We start from the raw sequence: 23,494 nt of genomic DNA, 5'->3' as shown, positions 1-23,494 counted from the left end.
AGCACTGGCAGGGAGGCCCTTTCAGGGAAGGGTCCCGTACCTAGGATCGCACGCGCTGAGCTTGCACCACTTGATAAAGGGACACCACACAGTAGGTTTCAGTAGAACGGATCTCTTTATCTATAGGTTCTCTGGATCTTTATGATCCGTGATTCAGCCTTTAGTTAACAAACAAGCGTTCGTAATGTCTTAGTAGGGGTTTGGGGTAGCGGGACAGTCTCTAGGTCCAGGGTAATGCCGAGTATCCTTCGCACAGCTCTCAATCCTCGAGCCGGGGGATACGTTCCGGCAGAAGTTGGTCTCTGCCAAGCGGGAGCCGCGACGAAGTCAGCAGGGCTCGTCAGGTTTCCAAGGTTCGGGTAGCGTTCTTCCTTTTGGATTCGTCGAGCCGCGACCAGGTCAGCAGGGCTCTCTTAGTCCAAGCTCTTCTTCTCAGTCAGTGCCCGAGCACCCCTTGTTATACGCCTTCTTCTCTTTGAAGTCCGGAGTCCTCGCAGAGAGGGGTCTTGGCGCCTGGGGGCTGCGTGTTGGCATTTCCTGCCGTTCGGCTCTTTGATCCTTTCAAGTTGGATCTGGAGGGACTCCAGCTCCCCGGGGGCCCGGAGGGCGATCAAAACCCTCTTCTGAGAGGAGGTCAGAGGTGTGACAGAGACTACTCCTCCCTATCTTGCTTGGGGGGGGCTCTCTCTCCCTCGGCCGGGCATGGCGCGTCTAGGGTCTAAATTTCGCTGGGGGCCCGGGCCGGCCATCGGGGGCATCGGGACATGGTGGCCGGAGGTCTTCGGGTGCTACGGGGTGGGGAGGCATCCGGCACCAGGGGGGTCGGTGGTAGTTGCGGGGAAGTCTCCTCTCCCTGTGGGTTCATGGATGGGGTGGATCGGACAGGGCGGTGACAACCAGGGATCCAGGGTGGTGCACGGGTTGGGCTGGGATGCTAACGGTCAGGGAGGCCCACGCCACGAGGCCGGGTCCCACATACACTGTATGTCTTCTTTAGTCTGTAAGCACTATTTTCTTTAATGAGTTTCTCCTACTGCAGGCACAACATGCTTTCCTGCAACATTCAGCGCGTCATACACACTTTCACTTTCCAAGCAGCCAGAGAAAATGGCAGCCGCGTCTTTGAAATGAAATAAGCCTATTATTTATGTGTTAATTATCACAATAAGTGCTTGTTATTAACACTGACCACTCACCTTGCATGCATGCACGCACTGATCACACACTTGCCCCCCCCACCCCCACTACGACCACTTGCCAGCCGCCACTGTATTCTGGTCATGGTATATTAATTTGTTAGTCTCTCCCCTATTGTTGAGTGTTGCCAGGGGCCATGATTCATGAGAGGCGAAGCCTTGAGCGGGTCATGATGACCTTTCACTCTCACAACAGCAACAATGGTAATAAATAGCACATAACACTCTGTGCATCTACATATGTGGTTTATGCCATGGCATTTTAATACGCATTTATTTATTTTAGAAACAGTAGTTAATCCAATATAGGATGCAAGAGTTGACATTTGTGCGGTAAAGTAAAATCAGTTTGTAGTGCCCTTGTGGCTGTTCGCAGTGCTGTTTCCATGCGTAAATTAATTGTCACATCAGATCTTTGCAATTTTATTCTGCTCTGTGAATCAACGTGGGGTTATTAGTATAGGTTCTCTAAACAATGCGTTATTGGGTCATATTTATTTTCAGTGTCGTGGCGTGTGTGTGTGTTTTGCATCTCCTCAGTCATGGCACTTCCCCATGCTTAACAAAAGGACTAAACAGCACATTATACTCTGCACAGCTGCATATATGCTGAAAAACAGGAAGGTTAAAGTGAAGTTATGGGTAACTTGGCTCTAAGACCTAATTTACCTTTGAATAATCCTCAGAAAGTCACTGAAAAAACACCTTTAAAGTGAAAGTATTATTCTTACCAAAACCTATAACAGCACTGGATGGTTCTATGAATGTGTGTGTGTGTTGTATATAAATCTTGAGGTTGCACTGTACACAGAGTGAAGTGTCTTATGCTGTAAGATAATGCCACACATACACGGGCAACACTGTCACCCCCTCCAATCACAACTGCGACACTTGACCAACTGCGATTTCTGGGGAATCGCAAGAGTGTAAATGCGCCTACACTGAACTCTGAAGCCTATCAGAGAATTTTTCCAAAGATTTTTTCCTAAATGGGACTCCATGTAAAGTATAACTTGGTAAATACTAACCAATGCCCTTGATGGATGAGCCTACCCTTGGGTGCACTGGAACTTCAATCATTGAATAGTTAACTACTTTGATCTAGTGCAAGTTAGTGCCGGAAAAAGACAATGTGATGCTATCAATACTGCTATAGGGCACTGCCAATGATAAGGCCCTGTAGGCCATATCAATGGCGGGGCCCTCTATCAGTGTAACATATCAGTATAACGGTACTGATATCAGCGGGCTGTCTGAGGTTTGCAGTATGTGGATGACAACAGTTCTTGGGGAAATGACTAGTTAAGTCCTTCATGATTAATCTTGGGTAGTTTCCTAGGTCCTTCTAAAAAACCTGCCTTAGTAGAAACCCAAAGAAACTTGTCCTCTACTGACTTTACGTAAATTTGACAAACAAATGCAAACCGCTCTGCACCATGCACAAAAAATACGAACGAGAACGAGAAACTGTGGACAAGTCACCTCCTTGTGCGGATTAATGCACAGGTTCAGGCACTATGCCCGTGGACTAGAAGTGAGAGATCAGTGAGATGCAACATGACATACATGCAGTATAGATTGCACAACACAAAGCTAGACACCGTATAATTACATGCTGCTTGGTAAACAAAGATATGGCTCAATTTACTTCTGGGGATAATTATTTGGTTCTTGTAGCAATTGTAAATTCATGTCATGAATGAAGAGTGGCTCATGTTTCCACCTCAACCATTGCCCTTGGGAGGTGCCATCACCATAGTAAGACTTAAATCAGTGCAGTTTAATGAATACTCTATCCATCTACTTTGTTTCTAATGGAATTAACAGAGAAAAGCCAAACCCAATCACCCTGAATTCAAGAATTAAGGGTAGTAAACTGCGACAGACCAGACGACCAACCAACTCTCTCTTTTTTGAGTCCTTTATAGACTCCATTCTTCATACAGGGATTTCTTGGAGTCCGTTTATTGGCAATTGTAGCGGTCATTTCATCGACCTTTCGGGCTCCAGGCATCTAATAAGCACTTGAGACCATACGCAGGACAAGGTGTCGATACAACAATGCAGTGTCGATACAACAATGCATTATAGACCCTTAAAATGTAGTCTACCATGGAATGAGTCCTGATGCAACCAAAGGGAATGACCAAAAATGTCCCAATTCAACAAAAGCCTGTGTGTCAAGAGAACAATCTCTTTAAATAAAGCAAGTATCAATGTGTGTCAAGTAATCCGCCCGCTCCTAATCCTCTGAGCAATACTCAAGCATGAGGAAAGGAATACATCCAACCAGCATCTCGACAGATGTGCTCAGAGGATTACGAGTGGACTTTTGTTGAACTGGGACTCCTGGGGACAGAAACGTCGATGACTTGACTTCCATAATTGCCAATAAATGAACTTCAAGAAATCCCTATCTAACGAAAGGACTTTATATCCTCGAAACAAGTAACTAAGGGTGAATTGTCCTCTTTCAGGATATATGTGTTTATACAATTGCATCCAGTCTCCTGGGGGATTATTGAGTTGCCCTATTTTGTTGTACCACATTTTACAGCATTTTAGAAGCTCTTTTAAGTACAGCTTACCTAGGCAATAAAAAAACATCCACAGTCCTACATTACTTTTCATAAATAAATATGCTAATATATTTTAATGACTCAGATATCATAGGTCTTACATATACGGCACTGCAGGTTCTTAGGAATACAGGGTTCCAAACCTTGGAATGCCCAATACTCTACCGGATAGCAGAAATATGTGACCTTCATTTCAGAAACCCCTAAAAAGCGAGATACTCAGGTTGCCTTTCAACTGAGAATCCAGAGTGATAAAAATAGGAGCTGAGGAGTACAGAATGCTGAGAGTCAGACCACACACCCCTTTTATACTCTCTAACTACCAATGAATTGCCTCCTACCACTTGTCATTTGCCTTGGCAACATTGTGAAGCAAAATATAGACATTTACTGAAATCTAAGTCACTCATTCTCCAAAACTGGGAGACGATTATTTACACGTGTTACTTAAGCACAATATAACTATTCATCTGATGTCTCACCTTCCAGTCCTCTTGCAGAGCAGAAGGTCTGAAATTCAGCTGGTACACCAGTGAGATCCAACCACTCTGAACGTCTGCCGATACTGGCGGCTTCCAGGTGATCTGCACAAAGGCAGCATTCTCCCGGGTCACAATCTGGCCACTTAGGTTCCAAGGTGGGTCTGGTTCCACTAGAAGGCAGAAAATCACCAACGAGACAGATAAGATAAAAAGAACCTACAGACAACGGTAGGTAATTTTATATTCTAAATTAAATAAAACTGGAATTTCTGAGAAATCCATCTACTCAAACTACTCAACCAAATGTTTCCCTTGTAGTCTTTTGATCTTGGTGGGAGCAGCTTTTGTTCAGATAAGAGGCATAACTCTTGTGTGTATAGATGGTTTTGCTGTCAAAGTATGAAAATCCAGGTTGGAGGGTCCCAGAAAACCCAAAAGGCAATGGGCCACAGTCATCATAACACAGGTCTTTTGCTTTAATCTCCTTGTGTCTCTTTACTGTAGGCTCCCAAACTGGGAACTAAGTTCCCTCTTTTTTTAGCTCTTGACCCTCAAGATTTGAGAGTCGGAGTAGTCCAGGGCTGACTCCGGGAGGTGTTGGCCAGAGATTCAGAACTCAGAAACACAACAAATACCAGTAACTGCATTTCTGTCCAGTCAGTTTTTTCGTTTAAAAGGAAAAGTGCTTTATTACTCTCAAACCTAAATACTATGTACAGATTCACAAATATATACAGAATGGCAATTGGAAATACCTATGGGGACATCCTGTAAAAGGCCACAGAACTTACAGGAGACACACCCAAAACAATGGTTGCACAGGTCAAGTAACCACCTAAATGTACCCAGGATGCCTTACGCTGGATGAAACTCTAAAGCCACACAAATCACTGACCCATAACTGCTAAAAATAAAACGTGACTCCTGTGTGCCTAGGACAACACGAGGGCTGCAGTAATACAAGTTAGGCTTTCTGGCTTTTGGAGGGGGCTTTCATAAGAGCCAAATGTAAAACATAAGCTCTTCAGCAATGTCCGAGGTCAGTTTGCTACTTTCATGGACATCAATAGTATGCGTTGCTCCTAACCTTCATTTTGCACAGCAATAATGGCTGGATATATTGAATACTTCAGTATCGGAGTCTTATTTTGGTCTTCAACCAAGGTTGCCAAACACTCACAAGACTTAACCTAACATGTCTGTGCACCTCAAAGCTTTGAGTCTAACGTTCCAGCTCCAGGGGTGCCTGAACTTGCAACTCTGCCCATGTCACTCTTACCTGGACCTGGAAGACTTGGGGTGGTCAACATTAAAATTGAGGCAGTGCTCCTGGGGAGTCTGACGCTCCGAGCAGTGCCCTAAAGATAACGCGCCCTTCTGGAAAAGACATGGGTGCTATGTGTCACTCAATGAGAACCACCAAAAGGAAGCTATGCAAATTTAAAAGAGACCAGAAAGGATTTATGGGGGAGCAATTTCGGCCCACAGTGGTTTCCTTTCATACCGCCGCCATCGCCTGCTTTTTGCCTCCCTTACTCTTTTGCGGGTTTCTTCTTTTAAGTATTAAACCCCCACTTCAGCATCTTAACTGTGGGCGCCTCTCCGCCTTTACTCAGGTTCCCGCACGCAGTCAACACAGAGACCACAGGAAGTTACGCCTGCGTGGTTGGACTGGCTCCCTGGCCGCACAGCACTTTTCTTGCTGGGGGTGGGGGGTGGTAGCCCGCTCCTGCTCTTTTCTCTCCACTGCCCACCCGTGTGGTTCCAATGTGTGGGCGGGGAGCTGTCCGCCCCGCTAACCCACTCCCTCCAGACACAAAGGAGCAGAAGGGCAGAAGAGAACCAGTGACTTTCATATCTGTAAGAGCCCACCTAGCACAGGGCCTTCCTCACAGGCCTGTGGCTCCCCAGTCTACTGGTAGCTGCTGTCTACTAGCAGTTGCAGATGTCGCCCCTGCACTGACCCTACCTGTGGGTACATAACAAAAGTGGTGAGTACAACACTCTTGTCTTGGTGGATCCAACGGTGCACTCATTCACAGGGGGTTTACTTGTGAAGCGCGTGACCCAGGCCCGGAGACCTCCACAGCCCTTAGAGGACTGCCCTGACCGGGGAGAAATGCAGTGCATAAGCAGCTAGCTTAAATAAGTTATTTATGGGCAGATGGGCAGGCTTCAAAGGTGTTTGCTTTATTTGGCCCCTGATCATGTGCTGCGGTGATTATCTTAAACCTCCAGGCCTGTTGTTTGATTTACTGGAGCTTATTTTAGAATGCTCGCTTTCCACTGAGGGAGACTGTCATGGACCTGCCCTCCTGCCCCTTCTCCTAGTAGCACCTTGTCCTAGCAGCTCCTTGCAGCAGCACGCTGTGATGTTCAAGGCAGGTTACGTTGAGTGCCTGCACCCCCTCTTCCCCCAGTCCCTTGTCCTTCTGGCCATTTGCAGGGCAGCTACATGTCTTCCAGGTGGCTGGGGTACCCTTTTCCAGGGATCTCGAGCCAGAATCAGGCCACAGAAGCCTGAGGAAATCCTCTCCTTCAAAGGCCCCATTAAGAGCACCTTCTACTGTCCCAGAGAAGAAATGGGGAACACTGGCCCTGAAGATGGCAGCTTCCCCGGCTTGCTTTAAGATGCAGGCTGGAGAGGACGTGTTGTGGAGTGCACACTGAAGTGAACACTGAAGGACTATTGGGGAAAGTAAAACTGTAGGGTGACTCTGTAAACAATAGGCAGAGTAATTTGTAAACCCCTTTCACTGCTTTATTTATTTACGACCCTCCAATTCTTTTTAGCTTCTCATCTCTAATGAAAGGTATAGTAATGCCGAGCCTCTGCCCAGACCTAGGAAGACCTTCTAAAACAGAAACTAAGGTATGCCACAAAAGCCTTACAAAACAGTTTTCTACCAGTTTCTAAAGGGGCACTAATTGGAAAATTACTACTACTTCACTCCTTTAAAAAACAATGTACATGACATTGCGGTCACAAATTCCTTTACCCTTACTGTTCATTTTCAACGCAATGTTCATGTTTACATCTATCTTGACTCAAACTCCATAAAATTTCAACATACAGTGAGATCTTCACAGCATAAGTTGTCCAAAATGTGCATTGATAATAGAGCCACCCAAATTAAGATCCATCCTAGTATGGAATACATGGGCAATTATTACATTTGCTCACATACACAAAAAAACCACAAAAGGGTTGAAGATGTTCACATTAAATGAAGTAAAACTACACATTCATAGAAATCATTGGGTGCATGCATTATCAGAAGTATGGGACAACATGAGTACTAGATTCTAATACATAACACATTGCTCTCCATGTCTTTTTGCCTCCTGCTAGGACTAGACAAAGAGTCCCATATGACCTAAAAAGAAGAAAAAAAACTTCAAAAGTTGGAGGGAAAGTGACCCATTTGATTTAATTTGACTTCATGAAGGGATCTTATAAAACAACCTTTCTGTCCTTATGAAAGCCATCTAGCCATAGGGCGCAAAGTTGGCTGAAACGTTGACTTGGTTCTTCCAGAGATAGATGTGAGAGACACCTAATATCTCTCTTTTCACATCTCTCATGTTTTAATCATACGACTATCTTTGATCTTCTTAATAAAATGTGTCCTTTCTAAAGATAGGAGGTATTTTAGAACTTTTTTTTCCTCACATGGTGGATCCCATATGGTCTCAGATTCAAGAGACAATCCCTCCAGGTGAAGGAAAAGACCCAATGATGTAACGATCAGTGGCTAAGTACACCAACGGGAGACATGCCTTCGGCGGAACAACACTGTTGAGGGTCTCTCAACAACTTTTGTTTTGCCCTACCCCCGTCTCAACACAACTCTTCCACTCCTTTTGATTTTACATGCTCTTTCAAGGTGCACACTGACTTTTATATATGTAGAACAACTTGAACGACCTCTCCGAAGTTTTGCATGGATTAAATCTTGACCATTCGCAATTGTGACATAGTCACAACAACAGCAACTTTCAATGAGGACACCTTTTCAAACTGAAATTATTCAGGTGAAGTTTTTTTTGAGCTCTTATATGAGTTTGTGCTTCACTGGTTTGGTTTTAGCATCTCCATCAAATAATACGTTTGTTGGAACAAGATCATGCAACAGACTGTCCTTGATAAATTCATCCATTTCCTTTGCTACATCCATCTCTCCATGTGCTTGCAAAAGTTGTTTTTTTGTAACCTGTTTTGTAGCAGCTGGTTGGAGGAAACTCTTACTAGGAAAATTGAAACGTGGACGTTTAGCTTTAAAGAAACAGCTTTTACTCTTTCAATTCAAATCTCTCCAGCTTTAGTTCTGCGTATTGTTTCGATCCATGTCATCTAGTAGTTGTGTCTTTATATTGTTATCCATATATTGTTTGGTCACGAAGTTGTGTAGGTGCACAGGCTCAGTCATTTCAAACGTGTTTCCTTGCTGCTGCATGAAAGGAAAAAGGTGGTCAACATGTTAATTAAACATTCCACTCTCTTTCCTACGAGTTCGTGGTGAGAAACAGTTTCACGACGGTCCATTAAATTTTGGATTTGTCATCTCTCTGAAAACATTGGCAATAGGAAGGACTTCATGGTAAACTAGCTGCCATTGAGCAACATATTCACTTTTACGTGTCCAACCAACAGTTCCCTTGGAGCTTTTCTGTGACCTCTAGATTGTCTGTTGCCGTTTCATATCTGGAGCTACAGCACTGAACCTTCCCTCTCTCTCATTCACCACAAAATGTCTTTGAATTAATTTTATGTAGAGGTTGCACGCATTGAAAGGCAGTTGGGTTACGAGTTTGCAGCTTAGTTTGTTTATATCTACAGCTGGCACAGTTTGTTTTCCAGCAGCTACTTCATTGGTACAGTGTTAAACAAGCATTTGCAATGCAATAGGTCTCGCATTTACACGAGTTTAAGCTATTGGCATTGTAAATGACAATGCCTTTTATTTATGTTTTAAAAAACAAAAATAAGAGGCATTGTCATTTACAATTCCAATAGAAACTTGCGTAAATGCGAGACCTATTGCTTTGCAAATGCTTGTTTTGCTATGTGATTCGCTAATCAGGGCCACTTTTATTTTGGTGTCTGGTGCTGCTTTCTGTCCCAGTCCGACACTGAATGTCTGCTGTGAACATTCCTAAAATATGAAAACAACTCCCTAGGAGAACCTGCATTTATTACATTTTGGAAATGGGTAAAGTGCAGCTCTGCAGTTAAACTACTTGTAGGTGCTGCTAACCAGGAACTAGGCCATAACAATCAATTTACGAGAAAATAGGCTGCAGAGTCAGTCGAAGGGGCCCTTTATTCAACATTACTTCTGAAAAGGGTTACTTACAGTCAATTGTCCTCTACACGACCTACTCACCCCAGGAATAATTCTCATGAACTATTCTCCCCTCCCCCCTTTAAACAGTCCCATCTAAGTCTGTTTATTCTATCACAAATAGACTGTGGTAAATATTTGGAATGGTGTCTTTTGAGAAGACAAAACTGATCCCAACAAACAAACCCATCAAATGAACAGCTATCCTCGGGTTCAGGAGTAGCGTGCTACTCAGCATAAAGTTCTTTTGTGCCTCGTTAGGGGTAGTAGGCACTATAAAAATGCTATCACAATATGAATGCGCGCTACGTTGCAACTGTAGCTCAACAGTGAGAGTCCACTGCACAGCCCTGTGCATAGCCTGCAGGCGAAACACGGAGACTGATGAAAAAAATGCCCTGCATTCTTGTAAATATTAATGTATGTTATTTGAGCGCTTTGACGCAGTTCAGCGTAATGAACAATTATGGTATTAGTATTGTGGTGGTAAAGAAGCACCCCTTTAGTTTTTTTTTTTTTTTACTTATTACTTAACCTGGTTCTATTGTAAAGCGCTCTGACATCTTTGGGTGAAGTGTGCGCTATATAAAACTGCATTAAATAAATTAAATAAACAAAAAAATAAATAAACCTAACGGGCATCTGAAGATGAGAAGCCACTGGTCTGTGCCCAGACACTGCTGGGTCTTTCCAGACATGTGAAATTCAAATTACACAGCGCACGCTGCAAGCCTCAATCATTCTAGGCGCTAGACAATAGGAGTTATTGTTACACTGGCATTATGCCGTTCTACTCACTTTCGAAACACACACCTCTCTGCAGCAAGTAGTCCACACAAGGGCTATTTTAACCACTGCAGAATGGTGTTCGGGAAGATGTTTTCTAAATGCAGGGCCTACACGTCTTATTCGGCAGAGGGGTCTGCTATGCTGAGCCCTCCGAATGAAAGTGTCCCGTGCACAGGAAAAGAAGGGGATTTACTTCATCAGACAATCTTGCCTGTTGCATTTGGAGGGGCGATGTACCCCCTAAGCTAACAAAAGTGCAATTTGGATTGAGGGCTGCGTTATCCAGTGATTGAAAATGCCGAGTGGGAGGTGGAGGGGGTTAGGAGGACCCACCCTAACCAGTAACTTGCACAGAGCGGTGTTTGAATGGCCTCACCCGATAGGTTTCGGCACTTCTGCCTTTGTTCTGGATCAAAAGTTCAAGTTATCTCCGGCGCTTGGTGTAACTGGAGGAGGCTCAGATGATTGGGTTTGGAGAAGGGGAGGGCAGAGATGTGGGTCTGTTCTCACACAGTGGGCAGTTTAGCAGTTATTTTCCATGACCACAAACTCTTTGGCAGTGAGGTGGTGTGTGTATGTTGGTGGGTAATATCGTTAGATGAAATCTTGTTGCGTAGCATCTCTTACCGGTGTGGTACGCGATGGTAAGTTCCCCAAAGCTGCTCTCATTAAGCGGTTCGGTTAGAATAGATGCGAGTGATTTTAAATAAACCCATGCTGATGTGATGTAACGTAACTAATCAACGAAGACGGACTAAAGTAAAATGACCGTAGGCGCCTTAACATTACAAGCGCTCGCCATGACGTTTTTTTCCCCTTTTTCTGCCGTCCCAGGCCTCGCCTGCTAAAAGGTTTCTTATCTTTATGGGGCCATGTGTTTGGCCCCACAAAGATAAGAAACCTTTTACCACACACGCAAGTCAAGCGAGCCAGTCCAACTGGGACGGCTCTAAAAGAGAAAAGTGTACGTCACTGGAAGCTCTTTTCCAATGGCTGGCCACCGTTTAGCATAAACGGTGACGCCAGCCAATGGAAAAGAGGGGCGGGGCTTAAACCCAGCTAGTGAAAGCTACCCTAAATCATTACATCTCGCCAGCGAGACTGCGCATGTCTGCTCAGCCTACGCCAGGCGAGACCTAAAAAGCACCCTGGTAGTGTCATATGTGCTGACTGTTCCAGACAAAGAGGAGCTATTTTCAAATTCACATTTATCAAGGGCAGCAATTTAGATCCTTTTCTGGTAACGTGACGTGGAAGTGGTGTGCTGTCAGATTCGATAAGATTTTACTGCATCATTGGCTAATAAGTTCCTGCTCCGTACTATGTCGTTATAATTTGTTGATAAACCAATCCTATTCATTCAAGTGATTAGCTCTCTACTTCAGCGCTTGTCTTAGATTGCCTGGGCAGTCATGTGTAGCGGAGTTTTTATTTTGCGATGATGTAATTCATAAAACATGATTTGCAAATGACAGTACATTTGCACAGCATAAGACTGTAGGTTCATGGGTTTGTCTTCCACTTCTTTGCTTATATCTTCAAAGCCATCAACAATGTTGTCGGCTTCTGTTTCGAACTCAAAAACTTTAGCTTGTAAGAGTTTTGCTTTGCTGATATTAAACAATGATGTAAAAAATATTGAGACAACATCAGGCCTTTTTGTTCACTCCCATTATTTGCAGAGCTCTGGAGCATCAGAAAATTTGTCATTAAGTCCAAAATCTAAATCTTTGGGACATTTCTTAAAATGGTTCCTACTGATTTTACTGCATCCTGTAAACTTATTTTGGCAGCAAGAACTTCAGGAGTCAAATCAGCTGAGAACACCATTCATTCTTTTTGTTAGACTGCCAAAAATGAATTCTGTCATTGTACATCCTCACCAGAAAAATCTTAATACCAGTGTTTTAAAAAAAAAAAGATATTTATAGTTTTGTATAGCTCGAACATGACCCTAGAGGGTATCAGAGCGCTTTACATTGGAGTAAGTAAGGATATAGTTGTAAGAACAAAAACAAATCACATTATGAACGTAGCATAGTAAGACCGACATCTATAGTGTCACGTGGCCCATAGAGACATTGTTCTTTTTCACTAACTTAGCATGAGCACGTTGCAGCCTGCCTGCTGCTTTGCACACTTTACAACACGTCTTTATTTTTTACAATAATTTCAAAGACTGCTTTCACATGAGAACTTATTGCTGTGTTCGCTCTCTGAATGGTCCTGGGATTTTGACTGAGCATTATGTGCAAGGTCGAACAACAATGCCCCTTGTTATTTTGTTCAGGCCAGTCCTTAGCCCTTAGACAAAACATACTGATGCAGCTGTTGTTTGAACAGCATACTTGGGTGTTTAGTGGGGTGCACGAATAGGTGAGAGACACTTGGAGAGAGACCTTTCCAGGGAGAAGAGAAACCATGATGTAGATCTACCATCTATAGGCTGAGGTATGGGGTCTGCTGACAATGCCCAGAGATCTTCTATTATATAATAATACTTCTTCTTAGCAAGGGGATGGAGGTTAGGCAATATAGTCCTTTCTCCATAGTCTTTTTATGATGACATCTCCCTTCATGATTTATGGACTGACTGCTATGCTGACAATATTTGTACTATGCATTTTCCTGGTCATGTTAGTTAAAATAAATATTTTCAACTGTTTCGTGTCTCTGTCAGATCTTATTGTGGACGAGTACAAGAGAGTGAGTGAAAGAGGGCGATTCCTGAGAGATCTGGGAGTGTTGTGTTCTGGGGTGTCTAACCATTTGTTTCTTTGTGAGTGAGTAGAACAGCAAGTGCAACACTATAGCTAGTCGGTCCTGGGTTCGTGGGTACTAAGGTGGCAGGAGGACTCAGTCCCTAAACACGAAGGTTCCATTTCTTGCACATAGTTCTGTATTTGTGCAGAATCCCTGCAACAATAGAGGATCATCAACGTAGTAGTCATAGATCGTACCGGAGTAGAAGGCAGGTATATAGTCAATAAGACCTAATGTGTCATCAATAGACCATAAGGTGATTAACTTAGGGCATAAATTTGTTCATTAGAAGAGTTTTCACTTCTTTTTTGAAGGAGGAGGCAGATGAGATTTGGCGGACATCCGGCAGCAGAGAGTTCCATATCTTCGGGGTGATACCCGAGAATGCTCTGTAGCACGTTCTCTTTTATGGAAAATCTGTGCTTTCAGTAGCAGTGAGCTCGCACTTCGAGAAGATCTTAATTCCCCCCAATAACTCTAGCTTTTGTGCCAAATATCTGGGGGTTTTGAAAATGTAGGGCTTTATGAGTCATGCAAGCAATCTTTAGCTGTATTCTTGCCTCATAGGGGAGCCAGTTCAGAGCTTTTAGGGCCAGGGATATGTGATTATTTCTTGTTGTTTTGGAGACCAGTCTGGCCACAGCGTTAAGGGAGGCACTTAGCGTGCCCAGTTTGTATTTAGGAAGACCGAATAGAGTGTAGCTTCCATAGTTCAATCTAGATTATTTAATTTTATTATGGATCAATACAGTTTCATCAATGTTAACCATTATTTCTCTAATCTCATTGAGTGTGAAGCTGTAGCCGCACTCAAAAGTGGGTTTAAAACTTAATTTGCTTTTTCAAAGAGTGCAAACTTAACTGAAGGCTGGTGGTTACGTTGCTGCTGTCTGCTCGCTGTACATTCAAATTTTCGAATATGTATGCATGCATGCAGTTCAGGAGGGCATACAAATCTGGTGCAAATACATACACCTTGCTGTTTTGATCAGGTACTCTGCTAGGAAACTTCCTCTTGGAAGAAACTAGCTGCAGATAAAAACATCTCATATACTCTGTACTTTGTTCTTTCATAAATCCTTTTGGACCTTGTTCTGGCTAATTAACAGATGACACATTAAAGATCCTCTGCTTTCTGATCAGTTGTTGCAGGTGGACGAGGGGGAGCCATTAATCTTCTAAGTGGCTGGGCATTGGGTTTGGTTGTCGTCACTTTCTCAGAAGACTCGGATCCTTGCTGTGACTCACTGGTTTCTGCTATTATTTGACAATGTTTTTCCAAGCTTTTTTCCATTGTTAACGACTTGTAGCACTTGTTATAATCATAACATATTTGATCCTCTTCGCTCATCAGTTTCAATCTTTTGTGAACTTTGTCTTGCCGTATTTCTGCAGCATCTCAAACTCTCTTCTGTCCAGCCGCAGTTGATGTTAGGTTTTCTTTCAGATTAGTTTCACATATGACACATTTTTCTTTGTTGAAGGAGTCCTCAGATTTTTTAGTTAGCAACACTGTCAGAAGGTAAAGATCCTCTGCTACCACCTACTTTTCTCAGGTTTACGAATTTGAATCAATGGAAAACTTGATACAAAAACAACATTAAAATAAATAACCAATTTGATGGCTAAAGCACATCATTATAAAGCCGCCATTTTGGAATATGGCGGAAAGGTTGCTCTGAGGAGATATTATTTTCTGTCTCTATGACACTACTTGACCCCCCCGAAACCTATGTTCTGACACCAAAATGAAGTATATAGGTTGCATGGTTCCTGAAATGTTACATCATCATTGCAACACATCTACCATTTTTTTAAATTGTGGTAAATAAAATCTTCTTTACCGGACTGAATTTCATACGGGATCTTAAAATAAAGTAAAATAGCTCAAAATAACAAGAGGCAGAATCCGTGGTATAAGAGTTTCTAAATGGGCTTTATTCCATTCAAAATGGCCGACTCGAGTCGCGGCCTTCAGGTTCCGTCACCGCGAGGGTTCAGGAAGTGAAGTACAATACTTTATTGACAGACATGCATTTTTATAATAAGTACATTACAATGAAACGAATGTAGAAGGCGTAACATTTGATAAGAAAAGTGACATGACAGGTACGTAATCGAAACTAGGCGTAATAAGGAATAAAAGAAACATGATTGGTTAGGATTATCAGACATAGGTGGATCTATAAGATAATACTTGGCATAGATGCGCGCGCAGCAGCATGACGTGTAATTGACGTGCAACTAGGGGGTGAAGGGACTTGACATTTAGCTCTACATGTGGAGACGAGAAGTCTGAGGGGTCAAGTCAACCTAATCCCAAATCATATCTAACATCCTATGTTTAAAGAACTATGTTATCCACAAGGAAGGACTCTCGGACAGAATCTAGTCTATACTGACTGTGTGCGTGCACAAACGCCTAAGTGTCTATATGAGAAGCGAGAGGCAGAAAGCTTTCCATGGCAGCAGGGCTATGAATCACTTGCAGGAGGACGGAAAGGCTGAGTCCTTTGCTTGTGAGCTAAAGGAAATGTTTACCTAAATCACTAGACAGGAATGCATCGGCTGAAGAGCAAAATAGATAATTCGAAGGTGAAATACAGCTTCTTGGCAGGCAGGCGAAAACTGGCCGAGGCAGGCACCGTTAGCTGCACAGGGAGTAGGACAAAGTTCATGGATACAGATGCGAGCTCAAGCTGAAGCTGTCAGAGACAGAGAGCAGGGAAAGGCTTTGAGGACAGAATCGGGCCTACTTGCCTGAACTGTAAAAATGGAGTAACTTAGCCATATAAAGTCGGTGGCCTTTCATGCTTAGGAATCGAATATCCAGCCCATTGATGGCGGATCTGACAGAGAACATGTCGACGGTAGACACACATATGTTTGCGTCTTCGAAACTGGAACTGGAGGGAACATACATGTACTTGTAACATGCATATAGAACCGTTGGGGTCCAAGATAGGGGACATAACTGATCAGGAAAATCCACATTTCCACATTCCCTCCTTGTCCCCTACTTGCCCTTTAAGAGATATCAATCTTCATCATTCCATCGATTTGCTCATGGAGCATCATTTCTTCTTCCTTCTTCTTCCGGTGTTTTGAACGAGAACTGTGATATGGAATGCATGATGTGGCACACAGACCACAAATCGCTGGTCCACATTGCAGGCATAAACAACAACTGAAGAGCATAAGAAGGCCAATACCTAGGAAGGATAGAACTCTCCATCCCCAGGCCGATATCACACTCCAAAACCACCCGGACCACGTCCAAGTGCCTGGATTCTCGTGTATCTGGCTTACAATCTTATGAAGGCGTGTTATAGCTTTATATACAGATGGCGAATTTTCTGGTATGAATATGCAGCAGCTGGATCCGATGACCCTGCAAGCTCCGCCCCTATCGGCCAGGATGACGTCAAGGACAAGACGATTCTGGAGAACAACAATTCTCATCACTGATTGTTCCTCTGTCAGATTGCCTAGGGCGGCTATAGTCTCGTTTACTACAGCTTCAAGAGTCTTGGTGAGTCTGCGTATCAGTTTACTATTTGATATTGTACCTATATAGGGAAAGATACCTTTATTGAAATCTACATACTTGTCCCATGCCGTCTCAGTATAATCGACAACTGGGAGATCTCTTCGCTCTCTATTGTGTACTAAATGAACATTTCGATAATAATCAGGGGGAGCTAGGAAAACAGGTGGCAAAAGGAATGCTATGTAACAGGTACCATCCCAATCTAGAGGCAGACGCATATATGCAGTCTGACCACATATAAAGTAAGAATGACGAGAAGCTCTAAATGAAGATTTACCTTGATCACTATATTCTACTGTAGTAACGCATTGGCTATGGCCCATGTGTATGGAACCAACTTTTCTTACACATAATTCACCCTTAGCTGGAAATACTGACATAGTGGGCAGAATTAGTTCAACTTCGGATTTGACATTCAAAATCATAAGATTAGGCGTAAAATTACCTAATTTATACACTTCATTTTCTAAATCAGTTCCTGTTCTACTGGGGTGACCCTCCTTATTAGGGTGACAGACTTTGAATAAAACTAGATTCAGATTTCCCCATATCCAATGTTGTTGATAAACTGCTGTGTCTGGGTCTATGGAATTTAATAAACTAAACCACGCTCCACAGGAGCCATTGTGTGTGAACGGATGTGGAAAGAAAGGCAGAACTCCTTTGTTATTCTGATAGGGAGGGAGTCGGCCACACACCCAACAATTGGTGGCATTACTAGTCTGATGGGAATGATGTAACATACTAATGAAGGTGTTGGTGCGCAGCGCAAGTCTATAGGACAACTCATGTGGGGGTAATTCACTAAAAGAATGTTCATCAGTTATATTGAAAGCACGTTTAGAAACAGGATAATACATATGCAACAATATACTTGCAGTAACTATTAAAAAACTCAAGAAAAACAAAATTAATAAAGTCACAATACAGTGGCTACGCAGTAATTTACAATAAGCATGTCGTTTCATTATGATTCTGGACTCTACATCATTCAGACCTAAGGGATACATGTCGGGACAGATTCAACCGCTTCACCTTGGAGAGGACTTAAACAATCAAATCGTCCGACAGTTTGGATCTGGACCTGAGTTTCTGCTTATAGAGTTCGGTGCTACTGGCTTCAGCCAAAGGTAGCTTTGAGTCAATGGGGGAAGACACACGGGGAGTACTGTTTGTGTCAGGAGGAAGTCCATGAAATTTCTTTATATGGCTGGAATGCACCCAGCCCTTTCTCCCTTCGATCTTCACAGCTGTTCTGGTCGTCAGCAGGACCAACTTAGGAAGCCTCCACCTTGGCTCCAGTTGGGTTTTCCGATCGAAATTCCTGACGAGAACATAATCGCCGGGAATTACGTCATGAGGTTTCACCTCGGTGTTGTCGGGAAAAGCTGCGACTACCTGTGAACGACAAGATTGTAGTGCAGACATCAAGGAAGCCAGGTAATCTGTCAGCATATTACAGTCAACATCAGTTATTTTACGGGGTATAGGCGTCCCCCACATATTCGGTGGTCTACCAAAGATCACCTCATAAGGGGATAGCCCTGTTCGTGAGTGTGCTACCATCCTCATGTAAAATAGCGCAACTGGTAAGGCTACTATCCAGTCCACACCTTTTTCCTGACATATTTTAGACAGTCTGATTTTTAAAAGTTGATTATGTCGTTCCACGAGACCTGCTGCCTCGGGGTGTCGGACACAGTGGAATTTCCACTGATATCCCAACAAAAGTGAGACATGTTTCATTAATTCGGATGCGAAAGGCTGGCCGTTATCTGAATATACAACACGTGGTAAACCGTACCGTGGGAAGAATTCTCGAACTAGCTGCTTGGCAGTAGTCGGGGCAGTGTAATCTGATACGGGATACGCCTCTGTCCAACGGGAGAGAGCGCAGACAACTACGAGAACATATTTGAATCCTCGACAACGTTCCATCTGAATATAATCCATCTGGAGGACTTCAAAAGGATGGTCAGGAGGCTGAAATCCACCCTGCTCTACGGGAACACTCTTTCCTGGATTAAACTGACAACATATCATACAGGTACGAACTTTTTGTTTAGCTGCTGCTCGTAAATGTTTGTTGAACCAAATGTGCTGAATGCTGTCTAGCATAGCCTTCTCTCCTAAATGTGCTGGACTGTGAACTGTAGCTATAATGGCTTGAACCATGGAATCAGGGAGAAACCATACAGATTTCTCCTTCGTCATCCATCCTTGATCTGTCTGGATCCCTCCTAGTTCAGTCCACTTCTTTATTTCTTCTGCTGTGGCATGTGTCTGTATGTCAATTACGTCAAGTGCGGGATCCTTAATTGTCATACACTGTGTTGGTGTCTGAACTATTGGCTTTGTCATGTCTAATGTGCGATTCTGAGCAGTCTGTTTGGCTGTTCTGTCAGCTAAATCATTGCCTTGAGAAATGGTATCAGTAACCTTCGTGTGTGCTTTACATTTCATAATCGATATAGCAGTGGGTAGATGTATTGCATCTAACAAAGCATGAATGAGGGGTCCGTGCTGAATGTGGGCACCATGGGAAGTTAAATAACCTCTCTCTCGCCACAGCACGCCGAAGTCGTGTACAACTCCGAATGCATAACGTGAGTCAGTGTATATATTAACTTTCTTATTTGTGGCTTGAATACAGGCTTGTGTTAGAGCAATAAGTTCTGCTGCTTGGGCTGACAAAGTATCTATACAATTTGTCTCAATAACTTCAGTGTCTGTTGTGACTGCATACGCGGCCACTAAATCTCCTGTACTTGTTCTCATGCACGATCCGTCTACATACAACGTCAGGTCTGGATCTAACAATGGAACGTCTGTCAAGTCTTGTCTAGGTTTCGTCTTTATTTCAATGATTTCAACACAATCATGAGCTAGTGGGTCTGTTCCAATTACAGGTAATAGTGTAGCAGGATTCAATGTATTACACCGTCGGATCTCTATGTGTGGTTGAAACAATGTCAGTTCATAACCGGTAAGTCTTGCTATGGTCAAGTGTTGTGTTTGTGTTCGGTTCACAAGAACCTCTACTGCATGTGGTACTTGTACTGTCAATGGGTGTCCTAATACTATGGCATCGCTTTGTCTGATTGCTAAAGCTGTCGCTGCCACTGATTTCAGGCATGCAGGCAAAGCCTGAGCTACGGGATCTAATGTACTGGAAAAATAAGCACATGGCTTGCGTGATCCTGCTTGATCCTGAGTGAGTACTGACAAGGCAGTACCTTCGCGTTCTGTAACAAAGAGTGTAAAATGTTTGCTATAACATGGTGTTGCTAAAACAGGTGCTTGACATAAAGCTTCCTTTAGGTTTTCAAAAGCTTGTGTATGCTCCTGAGTCCAAGGGAGAACAGTCGATGTGGCTGCCTCCTGTGTGGTTAACTGAATGAGTGGTTTTGCTAGAAATGCGTACTGAGGGATCCACTGCCTACAATATGAAGTGAGGCCTATGAAAGCCCGCACCTCCTTTTGTGTCTGGGGTATTGACATGTTAGCAATTAACTGGATGCGATCTGGTGTAAGCTGCCTTCCCTCCTTGGACAGCGAGTGACCAAGATAAATAACTCGCTGGACACAGAATTGCAGCTTAGAAGGAGACACCTTGTGCCCCTTGTCGGCTAGAAAATGTAAAACTGTCAGAGAAGCTTTTTCACATTCTGGCTCGCTTCTCGCGGTGATCAGCAGATCATCGACATATTGAAGCAGTGCTGTATTGACTGGCATGTGGATACTGTCAAGTTCTCGTTTCAGTGCTTGGCTGTAGATGCTGGGGCTTTCTGTGAATCCTTGGGGAGCGCGTGAGAATTTAAAGCTGCGCCCATTTAAACTGAATCCGAACAAATATTGGCTTTCCGGATCTATTGGGACGCTGAAAAAGGCATTCTTGAGATCAATTACAGTAAAGAATGTTGCTTCGGAATCAATTGCTGTCAACAATGATGATATATCAGGGACCACAGGGAATTGTGGTACAATGCACTTGTTTAGTTCACGCAAATCAATAACCAATCGGTACACTGGTGGGGCAGTAGGATCAGTTCGTTTAAGAATCGGAATTATCGGTGAATTACATACATTGGAGTCTGTTTCTACAACTACTCCCTGGGCAATCAGCTCATCAATGATTTTCAGCAAAGCCACTACAGCATCATGCGGTAACTTGTATTGTCGCATTCGTGGTAGTACCACTCCTGCTTTCAGTGTGACTCGATAGGGTGTAAGGTTCATGCAGCCAACATCCGCAGGGCCTTGTGCCCATAGATGTACTGGTAAAGTCTGTAGTCGGGGATCCATGTCTCTAGACACATAGTGACCTTTAAAATCACGTAAAAACAACCTTACTCCTTCCGGAGAACAACATATTATGGCTCCTAGTGCTTTCAGAGTTTTAATTCCTAACAGATTTTCTGGGCATGATTTAGTAAGCAATAAATCTGTAGTTCGTGTCAAAGGTCCTATCGTAAGTGGTAGAGGCTGTGATACTTCATTAACAATAGGTTTTCCTGAAAAACCAAGGGAAACATTTTGAGAGCCTGAGAGGGGTGCCCCTGGAACTTCACTACGTTTTATAGTTGTTCGACTTGCCCCTGTATCGAGTAAGAATTTTCTATCCTGACCTAATAATTCACTATGTACATAAGGTCCTTCTTGATCTACAGGAATCTCGATAAGCGGTAAGTCAACTTCCCTCTCTAGGCTTGTTCATGCGTAACGCTGATACTCAGGGTATTCATACTGTGCAGTCTGATACATTTGTCGTGTCGTGGTTTGTGTGGCAGTAGCAGGCAACGGTGGTGCAGCTGGCACAAACTGTATGGGTTGCTGTGAGGCTGGCATGGACTGTTGCTGAACTGGCATGGACTGTCCATGCTGCATAGTTCCTTGTTCATTTTGATCTTGTCTAACTAATCGTGGTCTCTCCTTTGCAATACCTGTAGCTATATTACGTTTCAGGACTGGACAATCGTGTACATAATGGCCCAGTTGTTTACAGTAATTGCAGGTTCCTTTTACAGGAACTGCAGAATCACCAGAATGTGTCACACCCTTTTTGTGACCATCTGCTGGTACTGTCTGAGAAACTAGCATTTTCATTTTTGTATCCTTCATGCGTCTATGCTCGTGTTCTTGTTCATCCCTAATTCTATTGTGATGATACTGTAACATTTGTAGCATTTGCGACGGAGTGTTACTTTGCCAGGTACTCTCGAATTTCAATATTCTATTCTTTACTGGAGGCAATGCATTTTCCACTAATTTTGTCACAAATAAATGTGGATATGAGTCACTACTTGCTTTTATACCACTATTTATACCAAAACATTTTTCAAATCGAGCATAATAATCGCTTGTGTCTTCATCTTGCTTTTGTTTGCAGGCTGTGATTGCACCCCAATCTTCCTTTTTTGTAGTTAATAAACGTGGCAGTACCTGTACTAGTAAACCTGGTAACAGTTTAACTTTATCCCCGAGCCCTGAACCTGCAGTTCGGCCCCTTTCTTCCTCTGCTAATGCTGTCCAGTCTATCTTTTGGTCACCCACTTCCCACTCTTTTTCTTTCAGTTTTTCATAAATGCCAGCAGGCAAAAGCACCTTTAATATCGTCATAATATCAGGAAAGGTGTACTCTCCCATCAGTAACATGTCTTTAATTTCTCGGTGGAAACCCGCTGGGTCTTTGTCATGACTAGGTACTACTTTTTTCATTTCTAATAATTCCATTTTTGATATGGGTGTGTAAACAAATACACGGTGAAACTCATTGTCTTCGCCTTTTATTGGGTGCACTTCTCGTAGGGGATTTTGTCTATCCATATAGTACGGCGCTCTTTCTCTGCGGGGCAGCGAGAGAGGATCCGGACTTACAAAAAGGACATACTGCTTACGTGACACTAATATCTCTTTAATTAGCTTGTTACTAGAACCTCTCCATCTGTTCGTGAGTAGTTCCGTTAATATATCAGGTAAAGGACCAGGGTCAGCATGTTGGCTCTTATATAATATGAGGAGTTGCTGAATCATATATATTCCAGCTAAACGTTGTTCATCTGTACTGAGATTAAAAAACGTGTGTGCTACGGTCTCATCACCGTATTTTTCAGGACTGTCAATCCAGTGAACGGCTGATCTGGCTAATTCTTGCTCATCCATGGAATCGAGGAGGTGGTAACCTCTTCGTTCTCGTAGTATTTTATCTGCGGCTTGAAACAAATGTTCTGGAGACTTCAGATTCATTACAGGCGTCGGATACGTTCTGCTATTATTTGGGCATACTGAGTGTATGGGATCAGAAAAACATCTAGCATTATCACAGGATCCTCCTCTGCCTACATAGGCTATGGTCTCTGACTGTCTTGCGGAATTCCCTGATTCGGACACTTCATCTTGCTCAAACTCGTCTGTTCCCAATCTTTCTTCATGAATACGCTCTATTTCTTTACGGATTTTTCGGCACATGGCTATTATACAATTTTGCTTATCGTGTCTCCCTTCTGATATATTCTGACTCCATCTTGTAAGAATAAGCATTGCATTCGGGTCTACCCCCGGGCGGTCTTGATTTCTGATCACACAGTTTATGAGGAAACGTAACAGTTCCCCCTGTATCTCTACTTTCTGGAATTCCATAGCTCTGTTAATACATCCTGGATCTCGTCCTGTTTGAACAAAATGATATATGTTATCTAGATGCGTAGTCATTCCTGGTAACCTTGCTAAATACTCTGCGGCTCGCCTGATACGTAATGATGCCAGGACCATTTCGTCCTCTTTACCAACC

General features: G+C 43.2%; 1 protein-coding gene across 3 annotated transcripts in view; it reads right to left on the bottom strand.

Moving 5' to 3' along the window:
- The window catches only part of LOC146801637 (prolactin receptor-like), a 396,244-nt gene that overhangs the window by 68,345 nt on the left and 304,405 nt on the right, over window positions 1–23,494 (bottom strand). For all 3 annotated transcript variants that reach the window (XM_085621110.1, XM_085621111.1, XM_085621112.1), the window contains one exon: window positions 4,258–4,427. In XM_085621110.1, coding sequence (XP_085477236.1) covers window positions 4,258–4,427 — 170 coding nt within the window. The remainder of the gene's footprint in view (window positions 1–4,257; window positions 4,428–23,494) is intronic.

Source organism: Triturus cristatus, chromosome 8 (assembly GCF_964204655.1).
Source record: "Triturus cristatus chromosome 8, aTriCri1.1, whole genome shotgun sequence".
Lineage (NCBI taxonomy): Eukaryota > Metazoa > Chordata > Amphibia > Caudata > Salamandridae > Triturus > Triturus cristatus.
This window is presented reverse-complemented; position numbering and strand designations above follow the sequence as displayed.